General features: G+C 41.6%; 1 protein-coding gene across 9 annotated transcripts in view; it reads right to left on the bottom strand.

The window, feature by feature from the left end:
- The window catches only part of pdlim5b (PDZ and LIM domain 5b), a 36,705-nt gene that overhangs the window by 20,568 nt on the left and 1,492 nt on the right, over window positions 1-14,645 (bottom strand). For all 9 annotated transcript variants that reach the window (XM_035183951.2, XM_035183952.2, XM_035183953.2 and 6 more), the window contains exons 2-3: window positions 11,194-11,299; window positions 790-941 (exon numbers count right to left, since the gene is read on the bottom strand). In XM_035183951.2, the coding sequence (XP_035039842.2) occupies window positions 790-941; window positions 11,194-11,292 (251 nt within the window). In that variant the 5' untranslated portion in view covers window positions 11,293-11,299. The remainder of the gene's footprint in view (window positions 1-789; window positions 942-11,193; window positions 11,300-14,645) is intronic.

The following is a 14,645-nucleotide window of genomic DNA, read 5'->3' as shown; positions in this document are numbered from 1 at the left end:
CAGAGGAGCAGCTGATGAACTCAGCATGATCAGATAAAAAAACCAAGGCCGAAGCCTGATCTGATGACTTCTGCAGACACCGTGCCATACACCACACAGCCAGGAGGAACATGTGTAGATTGCTAAGAGCATCACAGTAATAACACAGAATTCAGGTGGTTCTAAATTTCTTCTGTGTGGGCTGTGCAGCATTACTATGTAAAACAGTACTGGTACCTTTCTAATGAGGTATTTTAGTTAATACTTTAGCACAGGATTTCCGACCCTGGGCCCTCAGTTTATGTCAAGTCAACTAATCTGCATTAAATGTGTTGAATTAAGTCTAAATCTTGATGCTAAAGTGCAGATTTCTCTTTAAATTAACTTTTCAGGCCCGCTATGAATCCAATACCACGGTTGTCAACTCTAATTACGATGCAGATGAACTGATTCGCTGCATAAACCAACACTAAGCTTAATCTGGTCTAATGCTTGCAAAGTGGCTGCAGGACCTGCAGAGGCAGAGCTGTTTCAAATTAGCACAACGGGAGCTCCTCTGTTTCAAATGATGAAAAGGCAAATTGAATGCAGGTCGAATAAACCAAATATAGCAATCAAGCTTCCTGTTGCTGCATAAACATGTTTGTCAGAATGTGAAAGATGCTTTAAAAGCACATTGCAAAAGTTCCACTCGTAGGCTGGGATACACACAGGTGGTGCAGGCAAATGGACAAAGTATGCATTTCATTGATGAACTATAAAGTTCATAGATTATATATCAGAAGGTGCGCTCGTGTGTGCATGTGTTACCTCTGTAGAGAGAGGCTGAGATTGCCTGTGCAGGCCTTGATCTTGTTCTGGGCCTCGAGGTGATTCATGCCGTTTGTGGCAATGCCGTTGATGGAGAGAATGATGTCTCCGACGCTCATCTTGGCTCGGATCGCCTTGCCTCCATCAGTGAGCTGCAATATAAACATGCAAACAAGAAAAGACGCTCAATAATGCACATATTGCAGAAGAGTTACACCAACTCTGCCTCTTATTGAAGAGAAAGATTCATTCTGTCAGAAGTGAAATGTTCATTAACACCCGTTACTATTTTTTTTTCTGTGTGTACATTTGAAACTTTAGGGTTTTACATCACGCATTCTCAGAAAGAAGAATAAAGATAAAATTCTGTGTAAGTACTTTAGTGTTGATTTTGTTGTTTGGAATCACCAAGCAACGTGTCTCTCCTTCCAGTTTCCCGTCTTATGAAACTTTAGTCAGATAAGATAAACTTCTTATTCTCCTGACAACACGGGACAGGATTCTACATGCACCTAAAAAAAAAAAGATCTGCCCATAAAAAAAATCCAAAGCATTCCCACTGGGATGACTCAGCAACCAAATAACCACTGACCACAAATCCAGACCACATGATTTCCCAATGTTTAAATTATAGTCACAAGTGTGTGATGTGTGTTTCAATTACAAATATAGTATTGATGCTGGTAAGTAAATATAAAAAAATGATAAACTCTGTACTTTGCAATACAAAAAATTACAAATGCAGATTTCTAATTTACACACATAAAGGTGGATGACTGCCAATGACGACGGCTTCAGCTGCAGTTGTTTTGCGTCTCTTTCAGCTGAGCACAACTGCATTTGGGAAATTTAAATCTACAGTTGTACCCTGAGATTTTCATGGGCCACATCCATAGGTTTTGCTACATGCGTCTATTTAAGGATTTGTCTGTTACTGTGGTGCTTACAGGTGCTGGTGAACAGGATGTGTGGTCTGACCCATATTTTTCGTTGTGCATTTTTTTATATATAGTGAATGAAACCTATTTTAACAAATACAGGGGTTTGTATATTTTCCAAAGCAACAAAAAGTGGGTAAAAGCTTGTAAAAGTTCTCAGAGAGAGATTAATTTAATACTTGGTAACGTTGACTCAGGCTTAATAGCTTCAAGCTCTTCAACCATCTGTCTATCAGTGAGAAGCAGGGTGAAGGTTAGTCAGCTCTTCTGTTGCTTTCATGCTGAGACACGCATTTAACAAACAGGAATCAACATAATAAAACCATGACGACGGGATGAGTCTCTACCAGGAGGAGCGGTGATCGACCAGTGATTGCACAAGGCTCTGCACACCTTATCACTCACTCACTGCCCACTTGTGTTTGCATGCACTCTGTGTTCTCTTAGTCGGGAAGGAAAGTGATTTTGTCAGTTGACTCCATCGATGTGTGGAACATAAAATTGGGACTCAGAGTAAATGTCAAATAACACCTTCACCTCTGCTGTCTATAAATCAAAATCAAATCTCTGCATGCCAAAGAAAAGCCTCGTCGCTTTCCAATCAGCTTTGTTATTTACATAAACCCGCCCTGATTAGACAGATAAACGCAGAACAAGATATTCCCATTACCCACTCATAAAGAATGTGCTCAGGTTCGATAACCGCAAAGAACCTTTTCCCGGTTTTAAGCTGAGACATAAACAATGTCCCATTGTGTTGACCCTCATACTGACAAACTAGGGAAAGGAGTGGGAGGGAGGACGAGAAAGAATGAGGAAGTGACAAAGCGGTGGCGGCAGTGACCCACACATTTCTCCGGAGCTGGGCTTCTTTCCCTGCCTCCTTATCGAGAGGATCAGAAGAATGTAGAATGTGTAGCTGCGACGGATGTATGCATGCCGGCATCGAGGAGACCTGCAGTGCAGCAGCATGCTCAGTGTGACTCACAAAGAGCAGGGGGCGCTCGCCGTACGGGCACGTAAAGCTTCAGCTGACTCACTTGCCCTCTGGACGTCTGACACAGACTCGCACCTGTCAGCGTTTACTGCGTCTGACCTGACTCAGTCACTGTCAGTAAAACAAATCATTAGTGTTCAGTGTGGAGGCCAATAAAGAGAGAGTGAGCACAGATCACTGGTATCCACTGGCCCCGTCTTACTCTACAGAGCCCAACCGGTGTGCAGACAATAATACGGATATTTGCAAGTTAGACGTTTTTGATACTACAGAGTCTGCCAATATATATACGTTGAATAAAATAATGTCAATGGTGTTGTTAAACCCTTTCGACAAAGAAATTTAATCGAGGCCTGATATTTACCTCCACCACGGAGGTTATGTTTTCATCTGTGTTTGTTAGTTACTAAGCAGGATTATGCAAAAAACCACAGAAGTGATTGAAACTTGGTGAGATAGGACATTGGCCTTGGCAGAGGTAGGCGCCTTCTGAGTTTAAAAATAAAACACAATTATAATCAAATTTATAGAACATGAAATAAGAAAAAAAAAGAAAATGCAGTTTTCATCCAAACATTATCTACAAACGAAAAATATATGGGCACATGTTAAACATAAATGCAGATGCTGATCTGTATATGAAAGACAAATTTTTGCCGATATTGTCGACACTACAGCTCCAGAGGTCAACAGCAGGGGGAAGTAGGGGGGGGATTGTTGAATGAACATGTCCCTGGGACATGTCTCTCCATCCCTCAATGTCTCCCTCTCTCTGGACGTCTGTGTGTGTGTTAATGTGTGTGTGTGTGTGTGTGTGTGTGTGTGTGTGTCGGAGAGAAAGAGAGAGAATGGAAAGGACAAGCTCTCTCCTTGTAGGGATGTGAGAGAGGACTGTACATAGCTCTATGGCAATTCCTCAAACATGTCCTATTTCTAGAGGTGAAGAGAGAAGCGGACTCTTGTAACATTCCCAGAAAGATGTGTTTTAATGTTTGACGCTCTCGTCTGCAGCAGACAGAGAGCACTTTATAACCCCCGACTCACACGCTGCCTCACTCACGAGGAGAAAAAAATAAATAGATGTTACAGTAGGAATCCCTGGAATCCACCATCTATAAATATAAATCAAGGTCTGACGCACTCATGGCAGAGAGCAGATAAGTAATGAACAGGAACCTTGGCTGTGCTACTCCAGCTCCAGCAAGAGAGCAGGATGTTTTTGCAATGTGATTTTAACGAATACTCCCGACCGCTTTGTAGTATGTAATGTGTGCACTCGATCAAAGAACAAGTTCCTATTTCAAACTTTTCTAGGTTAAATAAAAAAAAGGAGGAGGGAGTTTTACAACTTAGTGTAAAGAGTAAAAAAAAGGTGCCGGGAGTCTTTGTGTTTGTTTGGCAGATGAGAAAGACGTTTTTCGAATGTCTTTCCAACTGCGTTTACATGAATGGGATTCCAGCCTCACAATGGTGCGGCTGCTACGCTGCTGTGGTCCTCTCCACACGGCTGATTTTACTGCTGTGCAGTTACTGGTGGGTCCGCGCTGCTCATGTAAGTGCCTCTAAAATATACCTTGAAAGCAACATAATGCACAATACTTAGTGTCCTACACTGGAGGGTATGATTATTCCTCACTAAAAGGCTCCATGATTTATCTCTGCAGCAAATGTTTTTTATGGAAGAACTCTCATCTTTGTCCGACTGTAAAAAGATGAGCACATTTATCTGGAGAAAACCTGGGGGAAGAGAAAATTATCTTTATTGAGTCAACTTGATATGCAATAGTTCTGATATTCAATACTTCATTTTAGATTTAAATGTTTCTCTTTTTTCCACATGTTCTGTATATCTAATACAGAAAGAAGATGTCATTTTTTTAAATAAGGGGTGTCTTGTAATTCCTGTACAGAAATAAGAAATAGTATATGTACACTGTATGTATATGTATATGTTATATGTAAAAAGAGGGTGTACAGACTATAAAACCATACAAAGTTCAACAGAAGCTTTGAAAATGAACAGTCCTTTTCTTCCCTGTGTGTTTAATCAATCGTTTATTTAGATACAATCAAATAAAGTCATTAAAGCAAATTTAAAAAAAATCTGGTTCATTCTCAAAACTGTTTTAAATGTTTTACTTTAAAACTTTGATTTGTTCTTGATGGGAACAGGAGTCAGAGATTGTGTTGAAAGAGAAAACAGCTTTGTTAAAAAGTTGATATGGTGCAAATAAAGTCTCTGCTCAGTGGAGTAAAGCTGCTGCCAAAACTCCAAATACCATTCAAACCACTGATTTACACCACAGTGACAACGCCAAACATTTAAAATTTCACACAACACTCAGTATGGGCAAAACATTTACAGTACATGCTTTAAAAAACAGATACACTTGGGGAAAGGTAGTATGTTTAAGATCACGCATACGTTATTATTAGGATACTAATCGTGTTCCCTCCTGGTAGGTTTGTAATTTCCTGTCTTTAATGTCGAAATTATGGTGGAAGGAAAAGGGTTGTGGTCATTTTTACGTTTCAGAAGTCATGTTACAGGAAGAGTCTTGTGGTGGGAGCTGAAGGCCTGTGAGACGCATGTCATGTCTGTGTAGGGAAGACGTAAGACAGAGGACCTTATATGGAAAAGGCTTGGTACCAACGTTATGTCCTCCAGGCTGCAGCGGATTGACTCACTCCGACTGTCTAATTAAAATAAGTAACCCTCCACTAAGCGCTGTATGGTTACACACCTGCTACACTTGGCACAAACTGTTTCAACAGGGAGAAGAGTGCATGTTAATGGAGAAGACAGCAGTCGGGGAGGGGTACAAAATGGCAAAGTACCCTTTTCCTCCAAGCCAAACATCCCAATTAAGCGCACTCGAGCAGCGGTACGGTGGTGGTTGTCATGGTTTGACCCCCGTCTCTTGCTACATCAATCAGGCGGCTGGAAAACACGAGATGCCAGGCGGACCTACACGGGTGCTCTCAGTCAAATCGCCATGACAACACAAACAAAACAGCACAAAGCGGCACCAAGCCCTCGATGAATAGTGAATGCGCTTTAGTCAGGTCAGAAACAAGCCCGGCTGACAAGCGCTGCTCAAGCAGATCATGGCAGAGCAACGTTTTTTACCTTAAAATAGCAACTTCAACTTCAGTTGGATTTGGAATAGAGAGAATGGTGCCGCTTTCATTTCCAATCCTCACCCTGAACACATGTTCATGTACGATCTCCTGAGAGAAGTGTGGAACTGCCAGAATCAAACCAAACTTTAGATCACTTAAAAAGAATTAGAAGTAATTAAATACCTGCGTTTATCTCAAATATTCAGAGCCAAAAATTAAAATATCAAGAATTCTACAGAAAGTTTGGTGTATTTGTTGCAGCAGCAGCTCTTCTGATTCAGGAAGTATAGGATCATGGTAATATCCAGTGTACAGTTAAGTTTCAGTTCAGTGAGTGAGACTACACATGTGAGAGCTCAACACATTGATGGACTTTGTTTTTCACGCTTGGACACTGAGCCAAACAGAATTAGAGACCATGTGTGGCTGCAGAGGGCGCTGTTGCTCAGTAAAATTCCCGTAGCTTTGCTTTGAACAGGTATTTAGACATGATGGAGCCTAATTCATGCACCAGATTGAGTTTGTAACTCAATTCCAACTCACTCCAACTCTTTTGGCTTTCTACCAACCAAAATGCCCAAGATCATTGTTAAGTTTCACCTACTTTCTGGATGGCAACGTGTTCTGGCTGCATATGGGTATGGAAATACTTTATCACAGGTTAAATCTTAAGAATATACGGTTTCTGCGCTTTACAGCAGCTAAGACGTTAAAAAACGTGGGTTCATTCAAAGGTACAACAACATAACTCAAGAAGGCACTTGAACACTAATGGATACTTGGTGTGGGGAAATGAGTTTCACTTTCAGCGACTGTGGTAAACGTATAAATGGACTTGCAACTTGAGAGCTGTGCAAACGCTTGACAGTGCTTTATATCAGGAGATGTCTGTTATCAAGAGCGAGTCACTATCACTGTTATCGCTGTCCCACTGCAGTAATTGTGGGTTGTAGTTCAAGCTGCAAACCACAAAGTCTGCAGGGCTTTTTTGCACGTCTTTGAATTTATACCACATGGGCTCATTCTCTTCTAAGCAGCAAGCGGAGACAAAGAGGATTCCATCAAAAAATAATAGAGTGAGCGATCTAAATCAAAATCAAGTTATTCTTTATAACTCTGCCATATTGCATTGGGGAGATTGAAAGCAGATGCCGCGATACAGCTCGAGACAGACACCAGAGAGCTCAGCCGGGGATCAAACACATACTGCAGATGACATTTTTCTACTAAAACACACATGTAACCTGAACACGTCTTTAGGAGCCTGCGTAAAATCACAGTTTATTAGATTATTGTCCGTGAAGATGATAAAAAACTGAAAAGATTCAAAACGGTCTCTACTAAATCTCGCTTTCCATGTTAAAATGTTCGGGAGATTTAATAGAAGAGACAGAAACAAACACTTTGGCAGCTCCGCGGTTGCAGACCACACGCTTGCTGCCTCGCCGATTTCAGCCAGAGTCTCTCTCCACCTGATTAGATTTTTTCTGGATCTGAGCCTTTACGATATGAAAACTTTGTTACGCTACAATGCTAATCACTGCAATATGTCTTTTTAATGCGTTATATGTTATCTAGGTGATCCTTTAAATATTAAACCATAAAAAGGGGCATATTCTGACATTTTAAGTATGAAAGTTCCAATATCTATCTATATCTATCTATATCTATAGGTCATTAAATACGACTGATGGTTATCTTCGCAACAAATTTAAAAGATTATCTTGAAGTAGCTTCATCATATGAAAAAAATAAAGGTAGTTGCATTAAAAGGATACATCTGGAGGGACAGAGCTCTAATGCAAACAAAGAGCTAAAATTAGCTTGTGCAAATATTCCCTCCAAGTATCGCAGGCCACTAAAACAGCAAACAAAAGGATACGAAGGGCAAGTAGGGGAAGTGAGGGGTCAATGGAAAAAGACGGGAACAATTTCACTGTGCTGCCCTCGTCCTGACCCACGGGAACCAGACAATGATGAACACAGGCATGCATGATGGGGTGAAGGTTTTTTTACAGATTTTATAACCATATAAGTAATCATAAGTAGTGCTATAATAGCGCGTCCACTCAAATCAATAGAAGTTGCCAGTGGAAGTCTTTCCATGTGGAGGCCTGTCAAGAAATTCCTGAAAAAGGAGCTGGACTAACCACAGACAACAAGGATGGAAAGAGTCTGGAGGAACAGGCATCCGCACACAAAATGTACAGAACTAAGTCCTTCCTCCATTACACGTCTATACAATACTGGGTGGTCTCACTTCTGACGGTTAGTTGCTTTGTTAAAAGTTGAGTCAACAACACAGAATTAACATAACAAAACACAACTTGTATATACATTCGTACAACATGCTAGTTTTTTTGATGAAAGGGTTCATGCTAACCTTTCGAACACAAAACCATTTCAGAGCTCACAGTTACGCTCTCCAATTCAACGTCACTGCACTAAAATATTCACGGAGGGAATTTCACCATATGTACAAAATGGACTTGTGCCTGAAGCCTGCATTCTCTCGAATGACCAGCAGAGGACGACTCCACCTGTTGCTATAAGAAGTCTTTGTATAGAAGTCAATGAGAAATGTATAACATTAGTAAACATTTACCTAAGGAGTTCATGGTCTCAATCATTAGTTTCGAGTCTTCTTCAACACAGCATGATGTTCATTTAGTAAACTATCGTCCCATTTAGAGTAAAATAGATGTTAAAGCTTGGTATGCATTTGGGTCATGGATACTGTGTGACTGACAGTTAGTATCATCCAATGGGTGCAGGTCACAGGTATCGATGTGCGTACATCCTTCTCCCCCAAATATAGTTACTGTTGTAATGGGCGTCTTTTGTGCATTTTGGGAATTTTTTGTTAGTATTCAGACACCCAACTGAATATTGCACAATGAATATTTATGGCACAGCATATACTGTCCACCCACTCACATTTTTATTTAGTGCTTTTACAACGGCCAGATACTCCTTAAAAGGAACAAGGAAAACAGGCTGCGGTCGTCTCGTCGTGAGGAACCGGCCTTAAATTATGTACATAATCTGAGGATCAGTTACATATGGGACGCATATGTCGAGTCATTACATCATTATTCCAGTTATCGTATCCATCAAAGCAAAACAATACGAGATCTAATGTGATACCAACAGATGGTTATTCTTTACAGAAAAGTCTATTTAACATTGTCGATGTCTAATGAACCTGAAAATAGGCCTGTGGTCGGCTCAATTTTCTACTAATTCATCTAATGGCCGAGCTGAAGTAATGGTTAAACTGTTGGCAGATGTTTCCATACATATACGTACCTTCTGCTGACTAACTCTTCCCTTGGTAAATACAGTTGGTTGATACAGATACAGTAGATGGATAAAACTGACATCTGCAATATTTAGTAAAAAAGTATGTAAATAAATGGATGTATGAACCCTTAGCTATACTACTACAGCCTGCATTGTGTTGGCCTGATGTGACAATAGGATTCTGGTATTAATAGACAAATGGAAAAATGATCCCTGGCACAATAACAGGAAATCTAAGCCGTTCACTCTGAAAATCGAATAAAGGGAGCGTCGCTCTGCAGCTCCTGACCGCTGATGAGTCAGCACAGGGCGGCTGGTGGACACACTTTTATGGTCCAGAGCTAAACCGCAACCATGACCCACAAAAAAATGACTCGTCAGACCTACCACTTCACATGCACTCCAGATTTGAATAGATGCAAAGTTCCTGTCGGGTCACCTGTCTCATTTTGTTTTAATCCTCTTTATACCATGAAAACATGACACGGCAAATACCAAATCTAATAATACCAATACCATTTTTGATATAATACCAAAAATCTATATGAAAGTAGGATACATGTCCTCTTGACCCTTAAGAATTGAAGTGAAACTGCATTAAGCTGTTGAAAATATTCAATATATTCATTTTCAACTTCACCTCTGGAAAGATTTCGATTTTTCTTCTATTTTTATACATTTTAATACTTGAATGTAATCCAATATCTAATCAGGTGACGAGTGTGGAGCTCCTTCAGTCACGTATTGTTTTTGAGATATGATGACAGGATGTGTGCCGACAGCTACGTGCACGTGTACGACACGTGCCAGGTACCATTATTATCACAGTGGCAAGGCATAAAAATAGTCGGAGCAGCTATGCTGGCCTTTTCGTACCCTTTGGAGTAATTATGTCCTGACACAAAGTCACTTCACTTCTCGGCACATAACTTTCAAAATGTTGTAACCGATCCCGCCAGCAAATAAACACTGTAACTGACCTTGGACCTGACACTGAGATCGCGATTACATAACAGGAAGCAGTTAGAGGTGAATAACACGGCTCAGTCTGCAGCAGACAGTTATTTTCACAGCACAGGCCACACTGGTAGAAGACAAGCTGACTACTTCTAATCCTGTTTGACAAGAGGCATGTTAGTATAATTGAGACACTTCAGACGGCCCTGGGTTCGAATCCACCAAAGACCAACATTAAACTCCTCCGCACTTCTTAAAATGAGTGCAACAATATGAAGATAAACGCTGTAACTATAACTATGTTTATGCCGAGGATGGACCTGTCAGATAAACAGGCCTGATTGTCAAACAGTGCACGGCTCTTCCAGCAGAAACCTCCCCCCCGGGCTCAGGCCTCGACAGAACCTCGTCAGCCCACTCTGGAATTTATGTGGCACACAGATAGTTATTACAGAACCACTGTGGCTTTCTAGAGTTTCATTCTAATGGGCTGTTTAAGGACAGGTCCTGATGCTTCCACTGCAGAACCCAGCACACATCGTCTCCCCTGTGTTTCACATCAGAACTAATGCCAGGGAGAAAGGCCAGGGCACTTCGCACTATCCCGCCTCCAAATGACAGCAGGCGTTAACAGCCACCGGCTTAATCCTCCAAATATATCCTGAAAGGCCGTCGGAGGAAATTCAAGGGAGGGTGGCTTTTCTTTTTTTTTTTTCTTCTTAAATTGACGGATGTTGGGGTCACGGCTCAGTTATGTAACATTATTATGACAATAGTCACAGTCTTGACAGGGGTTAGGTCAAGACCGAGGGGGTGCGGAATAACAGGGGCCACGAACTGTTAGAGAAGGTGTCTAAATCCAGAAATGAGTGTCACACAGGAGATGAATGGGACATGAACTTTATCACTGACTAGGCAAATGGCATAGTGAGCGTGAGTAGCATTCCTCAGAGGTGTCATGAAGTAAAGGCTACGCAAGTGGTGTGTGTGTGTGTGTGTGTGTGTGTGTGTGTGTGTGTGTGTGTGTGTGTGTGTGTGTGTGTGTGTGTGTGTGTGTGTGTGTGTGTGTGTGTGTGTGTCACTGACCCGTGAGATGGTGAGGGGCAGACAGAAGTCCTTCCCTCCTTGCAGTCTGAAGCCCCAGGGGGCGGGGCCAGCCAGGGAGACGCTGTAGCTGCTGCTCATGATTCACCTGGAGACAGAACAACACATCGTTTTATACTCACTGTGCACGAATCCATATTAAAAAGAGATATAATATAACAAGATGTCGATTCTCCACAGAGATGCAACAAATATTCAGATACGACAGACAATAAAAACAGAAGATAATAACAGGAATAAAGAAAATGTGTATTCATGCATTAGGTTGTATACGTGCGCTGTGCAGCCTACACTGACATTTGGTAAAGATTACTGTTATCAATGTAGAGCACTGTAATCTGCCCATTCTGCTAAAACCCAAACAGCAGCATTCCTTGAAAAGAAATTAAAGGTTGTGTATGCCGCTGCTTGTTTTTCCATCCTTTTCCTAGCGATAATAATTATCTTACATCTGAAACACTAAAGAATGTTCCCTCTTTCCTGTCCGTCACAATATCTCTTCACACATGTTTTACAGATATGATGTACAGTCAACGTCTTAAGACTTTGCTTGACTTTTATCATACAGAAGTTAAATTCAAGTGCAACTTTCTAATATGAGTTCTCAGTATTTAAGATGCCAGCTCTGCAGCTCTGGAGCATGTCTGGGTAAAGGATCGAGCCTGTAATATATCGTTTACAGTGAATCCTCTCGAGAGCAGGACAGATCTGGAAAGGGGTGAGAACTGGAGGGTTTAACGAGGAGCTGGAAGTCAAAGAACCACCATGAAAGAGCTTTTATATCTTTACCATGAAGCAAGGTTCAACTTTTTTCATGTAGGACTGTCAGAAAACCCTTTAGAGTGCGATATGGCGTTCTTCTTCTTCTTCCAGCGCATTGGAAGTGATGTTTGCAAAAAAGAACGAGGGAACAGTCGGAAATATGTGACACATAAACACAGATAATCGTTTGTTTAGCTACAAAGAATCTCAGATCAGAGTTTCTATCATCTCAGTGTCCTCTCACTGAACCGGCTGCTGAATAACGCTCGAACAAAACTAAACCAATCTGAGATCATCAATATTCTTATAATATGAATATAAGAATATGGAGCTCTTTCCTAAGACAACTGTCGTGCTGCTCGGCCCGAACACTGACAAATTAGCGACGAAGGCAACACCCTGGATGTCTGGAGACTTGCTGGAGCTCAGCTTCACTTCTGCCGGCTCAGAGTTTCATTGTTGCCACAAATGGCAATTGCAGCCTACATTACATACATTTCCTCATGGGTGGATCATATCCTGATTATAGTAACGTGCATGCAAATTAAATAGACAGTTCCAGAAAATGAGACACCGAAAAGAGGATTTGAGGCCATAAAATAGTTCATGCACAGTTGATTTTCACTGGTTGAAGCCCTGCCTGTCATGCATTCCTTTTCCCCTGAAAAACTGAAGCTGCAAGCTATTTATTGGAAGCGAGACCCAAGTTAAGTGCAGTCACATGTGGAGATTTAGAGCATTATCTAATTCATTAGGTTGATGACTGGGGATATTGGTTATACCATATTTGCAGAATACACTTTACTGTCCAATAAGAAAGAGAGGAAGCTGCTGCTGTGCACAGTTTCAGCAAAAACCCCAGATCACGTGGAAATACATGACGTCCCCTTTGAGCTGCCCAATGCAAAGAGAGGATGTTGACATGAAAACACGACATCAAAAGACTCGCTCATGAGCATTACACGCCATGTACCGTGCACTGCAATTACAAGAAAGAGGGGGAAGTACAGAGGTAAAGCTGAGTCTGACTTTGAACAGATGGAAGCATTGATAATAGTTATCAGAATTTACTCGTAAAGCAACCGAGACCCAGAGGAGGCCAAGACTTCATGTTGGAAAGGGTGGTGAAGGAAACTGGAGGTGGATAGATAAATAACTTCTATCCATTTGTAATGAAATTAAAGGTTTAAAGTTAATGTTTAATTTAAAAGTTTTTTGGGCTTTGGAGAACTTTGCCAAATACATATTCTAATTGACACTGGCAACCTGTCGAGGGTGAACCCCGCCTCTCACCCAATGTCAGCTGGGATTGGATCCAGCCCCCCCCCTCCACAACCCTTAAAGGGCAGTGATGGATGTGTATGTAACTTCTTAAAACTAAGAAACTACACATTTCAACCCCTGCCTTGAAATTAACCATCAAAAGACATGCACTGTATATGTTCATGTGTGCTGGGCAGTGCAGAGTCAACATACTTTCCCAGTGAGTATTTCATGTGTAATAACACCTTGTAATCCCAGAGGCATGTCATTTCGACATTGCAAGTCATGCTTCCATCACAAATCCCCTCAGGGCCACAGCACCACCTGCTGCAGCCCGTCACCTGGTCAGTCGTACGAGACACAAATCAAATCGGAGGCTCATGCCTGCACGCTGTCTCATCGCCGGCACGCCCGGAGGGGAACAGGCCTCTTTAAAGCCGAGCAGACATAAAAGTGTGCGGGGAGGTGGAGGAGAAGAAGTAAAAAATCGCATGTGAAAGTGACAGGGAGGAGCCGAACACCTGGAACGCAGCAGGGCATGAATAGCTCTAGTATTTATGCTATGCACTTTCACAATCAAGTGGATATTCTCAAACACACATACGCAGAATATGCAAGTCTATAATGAGACAGAAAGCAATTGAAGACAGCAGCCTGCCTCTTCAAGGTGACTTGGAGTTGAGCTGGGGAAATGAAAAGGCCTAAACAATAAGATGTTCCATCTATTACCCCTCAAAGGATAACACTTATCCTTTGAGGGTCATGGATGGGCCAATCCCAGCTGACATTGGGCAAGAGGCGGGATACACTATGGAATGTTGTTCCATACATTGTCACCATGAAATTCAACCCATGCATACACTGGCATTGTCTGAGTAACAACACTGTATTAAAAAAACTGCTATAGAACATATGAATACATACTTTTATGTATAAATAATAAAGTTTTTTGAGATTTACTACAGCACAATGCAGCTGAACTCTAACGTCACGAAAGCTGCTGATGCCACAACCACAACTTTCACACTGTTCCAGGAAACGGTTGCAAACATCAATTTTCTCAAGTGACACAAAACACAATGGACATCAACACTGTAGATTTTATTCAACACTCTTTGATCCAAAAGTCCCAGCTAGAGGACACGCTGCCATTGTTAAACCACCAAACCCTCGAGGAATGCACCGCATTGAATTGCTGTGTCACAAGTACATCAGATTCCTTCCGTATTGGATTTCCCAGCCGACGTCTCAGTAAAAAGGTGCGTGACATGTTTGGTGGAAGGCAAATAGCTGGAATTTTGGCTCACGCTGTCTCAAAGTTATGCTGGACCCACATATCAACCGCATTTCTCTTCCTAATATGGAGAAAACAAACATAAGGCTGGTCTCATCTCGTGTCACTGCCTGTT

This window comes from Hippoglossus stenolepis, chromosome 18 (assembly GCF_022539355.2).
Source record: "Hippoglossus stenolepis isolate QCI-W04-F060 chromosome 18, HSTE1.2, whole genome shotgun sequence".
Lineage (NCBI taxonomy): Eukaryota > Metazoa > Chordata > Actinopteri > Pleuronectiformes > Pleuronectidae > Hippoglossus > Hippoglossus stenolepis.
Note: the sequence above shows the minus strand (reverse complement) of the source record. Positions and strands in the feature narration are given on the sequence as shown.